The 14,835-nt window shown below is 36.0% G+C and overlaps 2 protein-coding genes across 3 annotated transcripts in view; both read right to left on the bottom strand.

The window, feature by feature from the left end:
• kif19 (kinesin family member 19) overlaps positions 1-4,712 on the bottom strand; it is a 47,881-nt gene extending 43,169 nt beyond the window's left edge. Inside the window, exons 1-2 of the mRNA XM_039665294.2 lie at positions 4,366-4,712; positions 1,581-1,661 (exon numbers count right to left, since the gene is read on the bottom strand). Of these exons, the coding sequence (XP_039521228.2) occupies positions 1,581-1,661; positions 4,366-4,404 (120 nt within the window). The 5' untranslated portion in view covers positions 4,405-4,712. The remainder of the gene's footprint in view (positions 1-1,580; positions 1,662-4,365) is intronic.
• Positions 4,713-5,486: 774 nt separating this feature from the next.
• Positions 5,487-13,851, bottom strand: dnai2b (dynein, axonemal, intermediate chain 2b). 2 transcript variants are annotated; one of them, XM_039672856.2, is made up of 13 exons: positions 13,766-13,851; positions 12,571-12,758; positions 12,286-12,447; positions 12,041-12,171; positions 10,719-10,861; positions 10,498-10,611; positions 10,004-10,143; positions 9,779-9,901; positions 9,448-9,671; positions 8,342-8,477; positions 8,102-8,248; positions 6,722-6,946; positions 5,487-6,152 (listed from the first exon to the last, which is right to left on the bottom strand). In XM_039672856.2, exons 2-13 carry the CDS (start codon positions 12,751-12,753, stop codon positions 6,063-6,065), a joined length of 1,818 nt encoding a protein of 605 aa, XP_039528790.2. In that variant the 5' UTR covers positions 12,754-12,758; positions 13,766-13,851; the 3' UTR covers positions 5,487-6,062. The 2 variants fall into 2 exon arrangements, with proteins under 2 accessions (XP_039528790.2, XP_039528791.2); XM_039672857.2 differs by having other exon boundaries at positions 6,077-6,152; positions 6,675-6,946.
• Between the last annotated feature and the right edge of the window lie 984 nt (positions 13,852-14,835).

Genomic DNA, 14,835 nt, shown 5'->3' with positions numbered 1-14,835 from the left:
GGGTGGCGTCTATTTTTTTCTCCGACTCGGACACGCAAAACATAATAGAACGCTTGACGTGTGGACGTGACGTCATATCCGAGATCCGAGTCGGTTTGTTGGCTATAATAGAACGCACCATAAGTACCTTTCCCTCTGCGTTTGCCCTACAGGTTGGAAGCAGAATTGTCCATTACCACTGTCGTAAATAATTTAGCCTACCACAGCTAGGGTTGGGTATCGTTTGAATTTGAACGATTCTGATTCCGATTCCTTGTTTCGATTCCGGTTCCTAACGATTCTCGATTCTGATTCTTTTAAGAGGCAGGGTCAAAAAAGTTTAGCTAACCTTGCTAACCAACGGTCTTTCTGAAGGAAATACTCCTTCTGTAAAAATACTCCTTTTGTCACAAATTTTGCATTTTGCCGAGATTTTTTAGAAAAGTGAAGCCACACTTTGGACCACCGACGTAAGCACCGACGTCTACCGGAAGTGTTGGCATAACCGCGCGAGTCGAACGCTTCTTCGTTGGTGTTGTTCAGCGGTTTCTTCTTCCGCTCGGCGGACTGTGAATATCGAAACTAGGAATCGAAATTTTAACTTTTGAACGATTCCGGTAAAAACGAAAAGTTAGTCCCAGTTCCAATCGATACTCGATTCTCGATACCCAACCCTAACCACAGCCTAATGTCGCACGTGCACGCTCGCTGTTTATCCGGCACTGGCTTTGGAATCAACAATGGCCACAGACAATTTGAGGAAGCAGTGGGGGAAGTGACGTATGCCGAAGAGCAGTCGATTTTGTAGCTCTTTTTGTGCTCCGGTTACTACCCGAAACCCGAAGTTACATAGTGCAAGAAAAAGGCTATGGCAGACATGTTATTTAACCTATTGTAAGTTGATATACCATCACAAGGGTCTTGGAAATATATTATGAAGGTTGAAAAACTACTTTAAAATGCTTAACTTTACAGCAGAAAAGTACAAAAAGTGGTTTTAGTATAGCCAAATTCTAATGAAATCTCTCATATAATTACCATCAAGTTCTATTAAAAGTATTTGCATATATTCTTTTTCCAGATAATTTTAACCAAATCAACATATATTGACATGATCCAGTCACACATTTCAAATGGATTAATGCTTGGTATTGGTGCTAGTAACATGCTCTATAAATTTCAGTCGCACTTTTATTGTTCTAAGTATAACTCAAAAGTAATGTCACCCTGTCTGACATCACCAGCAAATACAGCAATAATTATACCAATGAATCAATCCAACCTCAGATTTAAATGGGTTCAATAATTATAATGATTTCCTGTGGTTGCAGACGTGGGTACCGTAAATGAAATGTCATGCTGTACTGAGGTCTCACGGTACTGGCTAATTGTCTTTGTGACTCAGACCCTTGAGATTGAATATGTGACTGTACTCGCCTCATTCACTAACACTGGACCTATTTACCCATAACAGCAGGTTAGCATCTGTGCATTACAGCTCTAGAGACACTTAAACTAGCCTGTGGTAACATGCAGTGCTGTCCTTGTGCCACACACGCACACATACATATATAATAACTGAATGATCAGTTTCCTCTGACCTGGTCATCCACTTTGTGGGCAATAATAGTGGCTCCTTCCTCCAGTTCAGCATCACTCAATGGGCGAATCCGCAGGGCCACCTGGAAAATAAGAAATGAAGGTAATGTTCTGGCCTCAGAATGTATTTGAACCCTATGCTTCATTTAAAATGTATGAATGTAATTGCACAAAAGCATTTGCTGATAATTTACTCACCCCCATGTCATCCAAGATGTCCATGTCTTTCTTTCTTCAGTCAAAAAGAAATTAAGTTTTTTGATGAAAACATTTTCTTCATACAATGGACTTCAATGGGAACCAAATGGCTCAAGGTCCAAATGAGAGTTTCAGTGCAGCTTCAAAAGGCTTTAAACAACACCAGACGATGAATAAGGGCCTTATCTAGTGAAACGAGCGGTCAAAAAATAAATACAAAAGTTTAAGTTTTATCAGCACAAATGCTCGCCTTGCTCGACTCTCCTGTTCGAACTCGTTCATCAAAATGAACAAATCTTTTTGAGTCATTTGGTTCATTCAATGAACGAAACGACTCGAAAAAAGTTTCATTCATTTTGATGAACGAGTTCGAACAGGAGAGTCACGAACGCGCATCACAGAACAGAGCAAGGTGAGCATTTGTGCTTATAAAACGTAAACTTTTGAATTTATTTTTTGAAATGACCGCTCGTTTTGCTAGATAAGACCCTTATTCATCATCTGGTGTCCTTTAAAGCCCTTTGAAGCTGCACTGAAACTCTCATGTGGACCTTGAACCGTTTGGTTCCCATTGAAGTCCATTATATGGAGAAGATCCTGGAATATTTTCATCAAAAACCTTAATTTCTTTTCGACTGAAGAAAGAAAGACATGGACATCTTGGATGACATGGGGGTGAGTAAATTACCAGCAAAAGTTTTTTTTTTTTTTTTTTTTTTTTTTAAGTGAACTACTCCTTTAAATAAAATATTACACCATTTATTTTAAAACACACGCACACCAAAATACAAGAAGATGACATTGAAGAAAAAATATATAAATCTAAAGACAGCGCAAGCACACTTTCCATGTAAATATTTCAAAAAAAAATGTGTTGTTTTTTTCGTATATATATATATATATATATATATATATATATTTTATCATTGTTTTAAATGATAAAATAATTGATATACTGTTCAGAAAAAGAGGTAAAACTATGAGAACACTTTCTAGATGTTGAAATTCATACATAACAGCATGTGGCTGCTTAATGGTCACTCTACATAATATATTTTTTATGAATATCCTTGGGAAATAATAGATAATAGCAGCAGGATCAAATTATCTAATGCGAGTATAATTTGTATTTCAAGGACATCTCTGTTTGAGTCAGGAGAATGCACCCGTCCACAACTGAAATAAACACTGAAGGGCAATGATGCAGTGCAATCTAGGTAGTTAACTATGCAGTACGAATATTATAGCTGGAGGCTATTCTTGCTGGTAGAGCAACAAATGCTGTCTGATTTAATATGCTTAACGGGAAGCAGCTAAACCTGTTCTGTTATGTTGTTCTCAGCGAATACTTGCATGAAGTCACAGCAAATGTATCTACCTAAACAAAGACCACAGTTTTACAGAGCAGCAGTAGTTGGTTTCCATTATTATTGATTTTATAATAAGATAATCTGGACTAAATGTACATAGCTGTGCAAGATTTAGGTTCCTTAAAGCACTGAGATGATGTCTTACAGTGGAAGAAGAGAAAGGGAACTTAAACTGCACTGTGAATTATTAAAAGGGGGGGGCAAAAGATCACTAGAAAACAGGTATTAAGCTCTCAGAGAATCTAAATATAACACATGTAGACTGTCAGACTGAAATCTGTCCTGGGGTTTTAAGTGGACAGGCTGTCAGGGAATGAAATGTAGATTTTATTCAATTTTATAGTCACTTGTTTGTTTCTTTATATATATATGTATGTGTGTATATATTGGGTCTACCACATATTTGCATGAGGTATGAAAGTATATGCATATTGATGCATAATGCATGCATTAACTCTTCTTTTTTTTAACAACAAGACATTAGGTTAAGATTGGATTCGATGAAAATAATATATGGAGAACTACCTGGTCATAGGCTATATATCTATTAAGTCTGTCGCAATTTTAAATCACCTTTTTGCCCCAGTAGATCATTGTAAATGTTGTAATTGTAAATGTTGTGTAATAATAATAATAATAATAATAATAAAATGTTTTCACATTAGAAATAATTTATATATCTAAATATAAGCTAAACAAACTATATAATCCGATGCTTGAAACAGTTGTGCTGCTTAATAATTTCTATAAACCGTGAATGATACTTTTTTCAGGATTCGATGATGAATAAAAAAATAAAATAAAAGCTTTTACCATTCAAAAGTTTGGGGTTATGTTTTTTTTATCCAGCAAGGATGTGTTAAATTGACAAAAAGTCATAGTAAAGATTTATATTTTGAATATTGCTGCAGTCTAAAAACTGCAATGGAAAAACAAAGTTACACCAAATATAAGCTATGCCATTACATAACACACACGCAAACTACGTGTATAGTGTTACTAGGAGTATCAGGATGCTTTTGCTGTGCCCTACTACATACAGTATAATATACACATAGCCTATTATATATTATGTATATTATTATAGGTACACCACACATATATACAGTAAATATATAATAATAATCTACATGAATACACACATCTTTGGCTGAACACTGTTTACAAACTCTAAGTTACTAGAGAGAAGTGCAGGAAAATAATAAGTCAGTGGGCTTACTGTCAGCTGCTGATCCTTTGATTCCGCAGTGTCCTTCATCGTAATGTTTTGCGGGACGGTTGAGTGTAAACTAAAACATGCGCGTCGCGTGAAGAGAGCACAACTGACGCCGCGAGGTCATGGCTCATCTAACAATTCACCTGCGCATCTCTCTCTCGACGAGGATAGAAAACACTCCGAACGATTAAACACGAGCCGTGGAGTCCGTCAGGTCCATGTCTGAGCAGGATGCGTGTCTCTCTCCACCCACAGTAAACCCGTGACAGAGCGTGTGTGTTGTGTTTGTGATGTCCCTAGAGATGAGATGAGCTGTAGTGCGCACTCGCTCGTCGTCATCCACCTCGGCTGAGGCTTCACTCAGGTGGGCAGGAATTCTCAGACTCTGAGGCAGCAGCGAACCCTGCTGGTCAGGCCTTGAACTGCAGCTTTATTCCTGTAACGGTCGTTTTATGTCAATGTTATGTCAATGTTATGTTTAATTCGATAAAATAAAGTAGACAGCAATTCATAAAATATTATAAAATATTATAAAATTAATAATAATATATACGTAATAATATTATATATTAATATAAACAAACATTATTGTTTTGGGAGTTATATAATTAGACGTTAAGGTTATTATTTTTTTAAAATAAATAGTTATAACACAGTTAACTATTCTTTTTAAGGTTTGTGTTTTACGTTATATTTATAGAATGTCAGCCTTTTATTAAGACTCTAGTTTAACTTCTTGGACGTTTGTATGACCCTGACATCCATTTATCTTTCTTAATTATCCACAAATGACAAATTTTAAAAATAAAATTAATAATACTAATACTACAAAAAACGATTTTTTTCCTTCTGTCAAATCAACTTAAATTATGTGGTTCAGATAACATCATATTTTGAGTTTCTGATTATTAAATCAATCTCCTTCATTGAATTAACTCAATTTTTCAATTTCAATGAACTTTTTTTTTGAAGACAACCATGTTACTTAATTTTTTTTAAGTTAAACCACCAATATATTTTTTTACAGTGTAATAACAAGACTAAATATTATTACTATCATTATTATTACAGAACTTGAAATATTATTCATAATAGAAGAGATACACTCAAGGTAGAGACAGAAATTATTGAAACGTGTATATATTTTATTACAAAAATGATGTCGTTATTATAAGTGTTACAGCTTTTTCACTTCAGACAACATAATCTGGTGCTGTATTGAGAATATAAAACATGAGTTTAATTAGTGTAGGACTAATTGCAACAATCATGCATATTTAAATCCAATTTTATTATCCATTGTGTATTTTTATTATCCATTTTGTATAAAAATATTGTGTATTTAATTAGGCACTTTATAATATAACATAAGAACAGTCAGCTGCATTTTTATCTCATTGCATTTATCTCATTGAATATACAATGAAAGACATCACATTATGAAACTAAATTGGGTTCTGAACAGCGTTTCAGTGCGAGACCCATGGATCCAGTTGCATAAACCTAATGCCGTTAAGACTTAAGAACTAGTCTGCAACAAGTAATTAGTTTGGGCTAATAAGTCTTACTTTTCAGATACAAATCAGACCAATCTACCTCTGTATATAACTGGCTTGAAAAATGTATAAACAAATAGATGACGAACTTATAAGACTAGTCTAAGCAGTTGATGCAAGCATCCTCAGCTCTGTGTTCACAATCTACAGAGAGACTTCTCTTCTTGTAAAGGAAGCGACACCATTGGTTTCATGCTCCTCCTGGAAATCTTTTTCTTCACACACGCCTTTCTCCTGCAGGGACTGAAAAAAACAAACAAATACTCTTCAGAAAAGACAGATCAGAAACTATGAGACCAAACTTCTTTTTGTCCAATTAGAAATCACATGAGACACTAAAAACAAACCTAATTATAAACCCCTTTTTATTTTCAAATAACTTAAGTCCTTGAAAAGGCCAAAACCATTAATCACATGAGCCTTTGAGTAGATGGGCCTATAGCAATACACTTCTGACGGTCGCACAAGCTCAAATGCCTCCTCACCAATCACGGAGGAGCATAAAGCATTCTGGGAACCGACAAAGTAGACTTTATTGATTTGTCTTTCTTTGTCGTTCACAATAGAGCGTTTTCATCCCAGCTAACGGGGTTATATATAGCGTTCAGGACCCTTATCTTATTGGAGCAACAGTCCAAACATGGGGTACAATTTGTTTAAGCTCCACAATGGGGGGCGATTTCATTTGAAAGGCCGTTTTGAAACACACACATATGACAACACCCATCAAAAACACACAGATGTGTGGTTAAAAACCTTGATTAACGCTTTCAGACGTCAGAAACATAAATAACATCCTTGACCATATCTCTTTCTTTCTCCTCATTCATCTCTTTGGTCTTCTCGGCTTCCAACATGTGGAAGAACTCGGTCTCTGCGCGGGCCACCAGCTCCTCGGTGCTCTCCTCCCCATCCGCCTCTTTGCCCTCGTCCTCTCGGCTCTGCTCGGAGCGGCTGCGTTCCTTCAGACGCATCTCTCTGTGCCGAGCTTCCAGAATCTTCTCCCGCTTGGTCTCGCGCTCAAACATCTGGAAAAATCAAGGATACACCCCAAAAGTCCAGTCAATGACAGATGGATGTACAGTAAATACAACATTATTTTGACACTCATTTTTTCTTTCCTCTAGGATAATTATTGAAAATGCTTTAAAAAAAAAAAAGGGAATCATTCTAGTATCTTTATATGACAGATTTTGGTTACACTTTATTTTAAGATGTCATTGTTGCAATGTAATTATACATTTAAGTATTGAGTAATATTAATTAACAACATGTACTTACTATAGGGTTATGGTAGGATTAGGATTTGGTTGAGGGTTAGTGGCATGTAATTATGAATAATTTACTATTATTTAAGCTTTAAACTTTTACAATCTCTACAATGTAGGCTAATGTCTGTATAATTAATGAATGTCAACATTTGCTATTTCATTTTAGGATTAAAGGGATACTCCACTTTTTTTGGAAATAGGCTCATTTTACAACTCCCCCAAAGTTAAACAGTTGAGTTTTACCGTTTTCAAATCCATTCAGCCGATTTTCTGATATTTAGAAGAATATCAGTAACCAGATAGTTTCTGGTCTCATTGACTTCCATAGTAGGAAAAAAAATATATACTATGGAAGTCAATGAGACCAGAAACTGTCTGTTTACTGATATTCTTCTAAATATCATAAAATCGTCTGAATACATCTGAAAACGGTAAAACTCAACTGTTTAACTCTGGGGGAGAGGTAAAATGAGCCTATTTCCAAAAAAAAAAGTGGAGTATCCCTTTAAAAGTTGTATCTGTTAACATTAGAAGAGTTCAGATGCAAAAGCCTCTAAGTGCCATTTGGAATTTTCTTCTAGAATGGTCATTTTTATCAAGCTTGTATATTTAAGTTCAGTAATTTCACTTAAATTGCAATGAGGTTTACCTATTAATTGTCATTTAAGTTAAATTACTGAACTTGAATATATAAGCTTGATAAAAATGACCATTCTAGAAGAAAATTCCAAATGGCACTTAGAGGCTTTTGCATCTGAACTCTTCATTAGTTAATGCACTGTGAAGTAACACGATCATGAACATTTTGTATGTGTAATGATGCTTTGCCATCACTTAAGTAATGATGCAATACAACATTACTTTACAGTATTTTTTGCTCAAGTGAATGCAGCCTTTGTGTTTGTGTCTCACCTCTGAGACCAGGGCTTTCTCGTTCTTCTGCAGTGTGCACAGGCCTGATGAAATCTCCAGCAGTGTGGTGGTTCCCAGCTGAGAGCCACAGCCCAGGTAACGGCCGTTATCTTGAACACGGATGCTGTACAGGGCTTCATCACAAACCTGTGAGAGAGAAAAAAATATTTCCTCAAACAGATAACGCTGAAATGTTGAACTGTGAGATGGTTTCAGTACAAGGAGACATTAAGCACCAACTTTGAGGCTGAGAGTGGGGTCGTTCTGTTTAAACAAGATGTCCCACACGTCCAGGGTGCCGTCCATCTTTACTGTAAAGAAGACTGAGGGTCTGACTGGACTCCAACAGCCATCTAACAGATGGGCCATGTGATACCTGGGGAAATAATCGATTAGAAATACTGGCACCTGTGCAAGTTTTACCAAACATTTACACTACTAATTAAGGATCGGCAAGATTATTATTATTCTTTTTATATTTTTGAAAGAAAGCTCACCAAGGCTGCATTTATTTGATAAAAATACAGTAAAAACAACAGGGTTATTACTATAATTAAACCTAAAACCATAAGATGTTAACTGAAATAATAATAACTATATATATATATATATATATATATATATATAATTTAAAAAAAATAAACATGACAAAGACAAAAAAATACTAAAACTTGCACTGAAATTAAAATGAAAATGGAAAATATAAACATAAAATCTAATTCAAAATAATAAAAAAACTACCAGTATCTCAATGACACTAAAATAACACTGAAAAACAATCATTTTGTGAAATATTATTACAATTTAAAAGTTTTCTAACCCCATTCCTTTGATGTCAAAGCTTCAGTCACATGATCCTTCAGAAATTACTCTAAAAGGCTGATTTGGCTTTTGGCTTGCTTAGTTGGGGACATTTAATATTCAACAATATTACTGATCTGTGTTGTATTATTTTCATGATATCACTGTGAAGCTGCTTTGATACAATCTGTATTGAAAAGCGCTATATAAATAAAGGTGACTTGACTTGATGCTCAATAAACATTTCTTATTATTTTCAATGTTGAAAACAGTTGTGCTGCTGCTTAATATTTTTTGTGGAAATTGTGATATTATAATTATAAGTGTTTTCAGAATTATTTGCTGAATTGAAAGTTCAAAAGAACAGTATTAATTTCAAATGAAACTCTTCTAGAACAATGTAAAAGACTTTACTGTTGCTTTTTATCAAATTGAATGTGTTGTTGCTAAAGAGAAATATTAACTGACCCCAGACTGGTAGTGTACACAAATGTACAGAGAATTACTTTTGTAATGCTGTATTTGAACAATGAAACATAAGTTACTTGGTCCACATAATGGAGGACTCCTTGATGTCCTCTGACCAGATGCGTGCGGTCCAGTCAGCCACGGTCAGGAAGTTCTTAGGAAAAAACGGGTTCCTCTGCAGGGCGTAAATGGGACCATGGTGTCCGCTGTATGTGCATACAATCTTCTCAGCTGGGGTTTTTGCTTTGCGATTGCATGAAACCACAAGACCCTGCTCTGTGCCCACCATGAACTTAGTAGGCTTGTGTAATCAAAAACAAAAGTATTTTTAAGTTCTCAACATCTGTTTCCACGAAGTTTCTTCTAGCACTAAACCAAAAAAACAACAAAAAACAGAACTGGTCTTACCATAGTGGTCTCAAACTCCAGTGAGATTGCACCAAGGGCATTATCAAGGTCCCACTTCTTACTGGGGTCCAGCACCAGACTCTCAGTGGGCTCACTCAGCTTACGAATGTCCCACCACAGCACCTGGTGTCAGATGCATATTTTGAGGACTGCAATGCAAGCCTCAATGAAATATTGTGAGGTTTATTTCTTTACTTTTAGACTTATGTGTCATTGCACACAGACCTGACCATCTGTAGAAGCTGAGAAGATGTCCATGCCTGTCTTCGACTGAAGCCAGATGACTTTGTAGACAGGATCTCTATGGCTGTGTTCGATGGTGGACATCTCTACTGGCTGGCTGCCTTTGCGCGTGTCCCAGTACGCTGGTAATGGGGTAAACAACACGCTGGTATTTGCATAATTTTACAAAAACAAACAAGGACATTTGTGTCCATTACTCATTTCAACTATGCATTCAATGCCAAAGGCAATTAGCTCAGCCATTAGACTTTACAAAAGAGACACGTCTATCAAGCACTATTCAGACAAGGTCAAAGGAACTTTTTTTTCCATAAACCATAATTTATTGATGGTTTTAATTTATTAAATGCCCAGAGTGACTGAGATCAATCTAATTAAGCCACTGAAAGAGTTCAGATGGTCATAAGGGTTTTAGTAGCTGGAATATAAAATGATTAATTGTGAATTCAAAGAGATGCTCAGGCGATGAAACCTACCAATTTGTCCATTGTAGCCTCCCCCAACGAGAATGTGTGAATCTTTTGGGTTGTACTCCAGACAAACAAGTGGACATACAGGTTTCAGGGTCATCTCAGGTTTATTGTGATTTTCTGAAGGTGAAAAGATGTTTTATATATATATATATATATATATATATATATTGTTTGTTCTTTCTAAGTGTGGCGACTCATTTAGCTGTTTTTGCTTTATGGCATACCAATGTCCCATATGTAGGAGTCGAAGCTCATGTTATTGGGTGCTTTCTGAAACTCCAGGGAAGAGTAGGCGACAGCAAGTTTATGGTTACCATCGGGGTGCCAGGATAAACTTGTGGCTGTGCGCTTCACTTCATTTGGGTCTCTAGAAAAATGCACAGATACCCAATTTATTAAGTACTATATCTCAAAAGTAATACGTTTTGTTTTTTGGTATGGTTTAGCTTACCTCAAGGGCATCCAAGATGTAGGTGTCTTTTTCTTCCGCAGTAGTTTCAATTTTGATATTTTTAGGTCAAACCGTTCTTGTCTGACAGTCATATAATGCAGGTCTATGGTCACCACCTCAAAGAGCATGCACAGAGAAGTCCAAATTAAACATGATTTAATGACTCGTAAATGTAAGTACACATTGATGGCCTAAGACACGAAACGAGCGGTTTGTGTGAGAAAACGAACAGTATTTATATTGTTTTTACCACTTGTAACCACAGCCACGTTCAAGTGATCTGAGGGTGCGGGTGCTTTGTGGCTGTGGTTGCAAGAGGTAAAAACGATATAAATACTGTTCGTTTTCTCACACAAACCGCTCGTTTCGTGTCTTAGGCCATCAATGTGTACTTACATTTACGAGTCATTGAATCATGTTTAATTTGGACATCTCTTTGCATGGTCTTTGAGGTGGTGACCATAGACCTGCATTATATAACTGACAGAAAAGAACGGTTTGACCTAAAAATATCAAAATTGAAACTACTGCGAAAACAAAGACACCTACATCTTGGATGCGCTTGAGGTAAGATAAAACATACCAAAATTTTATTTCAAAGTGAACTATCCCTTTAACGTGCGAGAACCAATAAAGTTCATTCTTGTGTTAAGCAGCACGTTTGGGCCTCAAAGTGAACTATCCCTTTAAACAAGCATGCTTGATCTTCTGTTTACCACAAATAATGTGTGAGTTGATGAATTTTTAAATGCGAATAAAAGCCTAAATTGTGTTTCTTCAGAAAATTTGGACTAAACAGCTCAATTCATATAGTATATTTATAAGATTAACTTTTTAAAGCATCAAAGTCGTAGTTGCGTAGCTGCGTAGCTCAAAAAGATATTCATTTGTGTTCCAAAGATGAACGAAACATGAGGGTGAGTAAGATTTTTTTGGGGTGAACTATCCCTTTAAGAAACATTTAATATATAAATGTTTAAACGAACACAATATTTACCCAAAAATGCCTACAAATCTGTTGAAAAGAGAAAATGTTTTATTCATTCAAGTGACCTGGCTGATATTGCTCTTCTCACTACAGGTGAGTGTGCTCACCTGAAGACATTGATCGTCTTGGCTGATGGCTCTTCCTCTAAATCCTCCACCACCTCTTCCTCAACCTCATCAACAAAAAAGTCCTGGTAGATGTCAGTGGCGTTGTTCTGCTTGCTACAGTGTTCCATGAGCTGCAATGTGTTTTAATAAAGAAGTCAAAAAACATGTCTTCTTCTGAGAGGAAACTCACAATACAACCCAGCATATCATTTCTCATCTCAAATATAATACTTCATGGCACTTACACCAGCAATCTGCATAATCGTGTTCTGATAGTGTTCGTCCTTCTCCACTTTCTTCCTGTAGCGGATGGTCGCCTCCACGTCCTCTGGATTGAGATCTTTCGGCCACCCTCCTTCCACATGGTTTATTCCTCGTGACTCTGATTCAAAGCGCTCTGTGTTCACCTAGACAAGAATTTCAAACTAAGATGGAAACTAATTTGTAACTCTAATATTACATTTTATGAATGTACAGTTGTTTACAAAAGAGCTTTTTGTGTTCATGTGTTGCTGCTAAACTGGTCTCACCTCATGCTCTGACATTTCCTTTGCGCACTGCATGGTGGCATTACATGGATCTCTCACAGTGAAGTTTGCAGCGAGGGAAGGGTCAGGCAGAATGTCCACATGCAGCTCAGCCGGACGGTCTGAAAAGTTACACTGACGGCCAAACTCACTGCGCTTTTTTGTGTACACGTACACAATCTCCATTTTAGCTAAAGGTAAGTAAAGTTACAAGAGGTTCATGATCAAATGCACAATTTTATACAAGTCGTGGGCTAACAAATATTGGGTAAATGTTTTGTGTTCACTAGTTAATTTGCAATCGTCCTGTGGGGTGACAAATTCATTTAAAAACAATACTACGGTAATATGTCTTACATTTTCTCAATTGATTTGAATAGTTTTATAGGAATTTTAGTATGTCACACCCACTTACTGATGACAAAACCAAGCTAGTGATTCCTTTTTAAAAATACAAATGTGTCATACATTTCCCCAATTATGTTTCTATAATTGTTATACATAAAGATTTAAGAGTTTTGGAATAAAATAGTTTTGGTGGAATTATATGTCACCCACTTACAGAAGAGAAACTCTGAAACTTTATGATGAAAACACTTAAATGTTTTACAGTGAAGTATTTTAGATTATAATACTAAATGGTCAGCAAAGATTATCTGCTTCCTAAACTAGACAAGAAAATGTCATAAAATAAACGATGAAATCTCATCAGCATAATTTATTATAGGAGCACTTCACCTCCCTTTCATTTGTTTCATACAAAAAACAAAAAAAACAAAAAAAAAAAACACACAATTAAAAAAAAAGTTTTTCTTGGGAACGTTAACTATCTAATGATACGTTAAAAAGAAAATCAATCGAACGTCCAACTAAAATGCTGATGACGTTGTTGACGTTACAGACAATTTTAAACGAACGTTCTATTAACGTTGCTAGAAGAACTTTAGAGAACCTTGCCAGAGTATGTTAGCCAAAGTTCTGAGAACCTCTCCTATCAGCTGTGTCACTGTTACTGTGTTAGGGAAGTCCAACAAAACACTAGCACAGATAGCCTATCCAGAGAATGTCTGGCCTATCATAAGGTCTAAAACTGTGTCAAAAGTTTTGGAAATACTTCCAGAACATTACAAGTATCAGACTATGACTATGATTCATTTAAAGATAAACTCTTTCAAAATAAGGCATAGGCTATATTTACCTGATTTTGAGACTCTTTCTGTGTTTCGATGGTTTTAGTGGTCCACTCTGGGTAGTTTACCGTATCCTAGCAGCGGCGGCGCAAGTGACGTCACGTTTGCATGCATACATGTACTTTCTTTAATAGTGCTAAAATGGTATGGTACTAAATACTAATAGCAACTAATGCTACTTAGAATTGTGCACGTACATATATAAATGCGCTATTTTATATTGTTTCATTCGCATATGAGATTAACTACATTGTTTGTTTTACTTCAGGCTTTCTGCTCTTCTACTGCAGTTCGACAACAAGGCCACGAGAGCGCGCCATGTAACAACAACACACAGGGTTCAATGAGAAAAGCACCAATACAACTCTTTTTCAGGAATAATGCGCAACATAAGAGTGGTTAAATAAACAGTTTCAGTCAATTTCATTAGAATACATTTATTTTTTTATGCAAAGGCATACTTGTGTCTAAATCTCAGCTCAGCTGCCTTCAGTCCAATAACAAATGGTTGGTTTCAAACGTCCGGTTAAAATGTGAATTCTGGCCTCCAAACGTTTACCATCATATTTTCGCAACACCATAGCTGAAATCGTCAAAGCACACTGGCAGACATCGGGACATGAAAGAAATATATAATATAACCTATAGGCTAGTTAGCTACATAAACAGAGATTACCATAAGGTTAAACTTCACAGGACAAGATAGCCTATTATTATAAACGTCACATCGGGTCAAGTGTCATGTAATACACGTTTTTAACACTTGTAAAAACGGTTTGATACTCTTGTACACTATCAGGCTACATATATATGTTTAGTCACATATTTAATTGTTTTGAGGTTTGCAAAGCCAAAAATATGCTTAAATGTGTCTGTTGTATGGAAAGTGACATTGAAAACCTGCCCTGCTATTTGCCAAGCCTTGTGCTGTATATAAATGCTATATACATTCCAAAATAAAAGTTTTCACTCAAATGTCTCGATTCAGTTCAAAATGGCTTTATTATATCCATGTTTCTGTCCTCTAAGTTAGACAGAAATCAAGCACCACCTCACTGTCTGCAACAGTGTCATTCTT

Source organism: Pimephales promelas, chromosome 17 (assembly GCF_988280905.1).
Source record: "Pimephales promelas chromosome 17, fPimPro1.hap1.1, whole genome shotgun sequence".
Lineage (NCBI taxonomy): Eukaryota > Metazoa > Chordata > Actinopteri > Cypriniformes > Leuciscidae > Pimephales > Pimephales promelas.
The sequence above is the reverse complement of the archived record's forward strand: the minus strand, read 5'-3'. Positions and strand labels throughout refer to the sequence as shown.

Excerpts from the sequence above, each read along its gene's own strand:
- dnai2b (XM_039672856.2), bottom strand. The coding sequence starts at position 12,753 with ATGGAGATTGTGTACGTGTACACAAAAAAGCGCAGTGAGTTTGGCCGT. Across the intron at positions 10,862-12,040 it reads AAGACGATCAATGTCTTCAG|AGACCCAAATGAAGTGAAGC; the intron begins GTGAGCACACTC and ends GCATTTTTCTAG. Across the intron at positions 9,672-9,778 it reads TGGAGTTTGAGACCACTATG|CCTACTAAGTTCATGGTGGG; the intron begins GTAAGACCAGTT and ends TGATTACACAAG.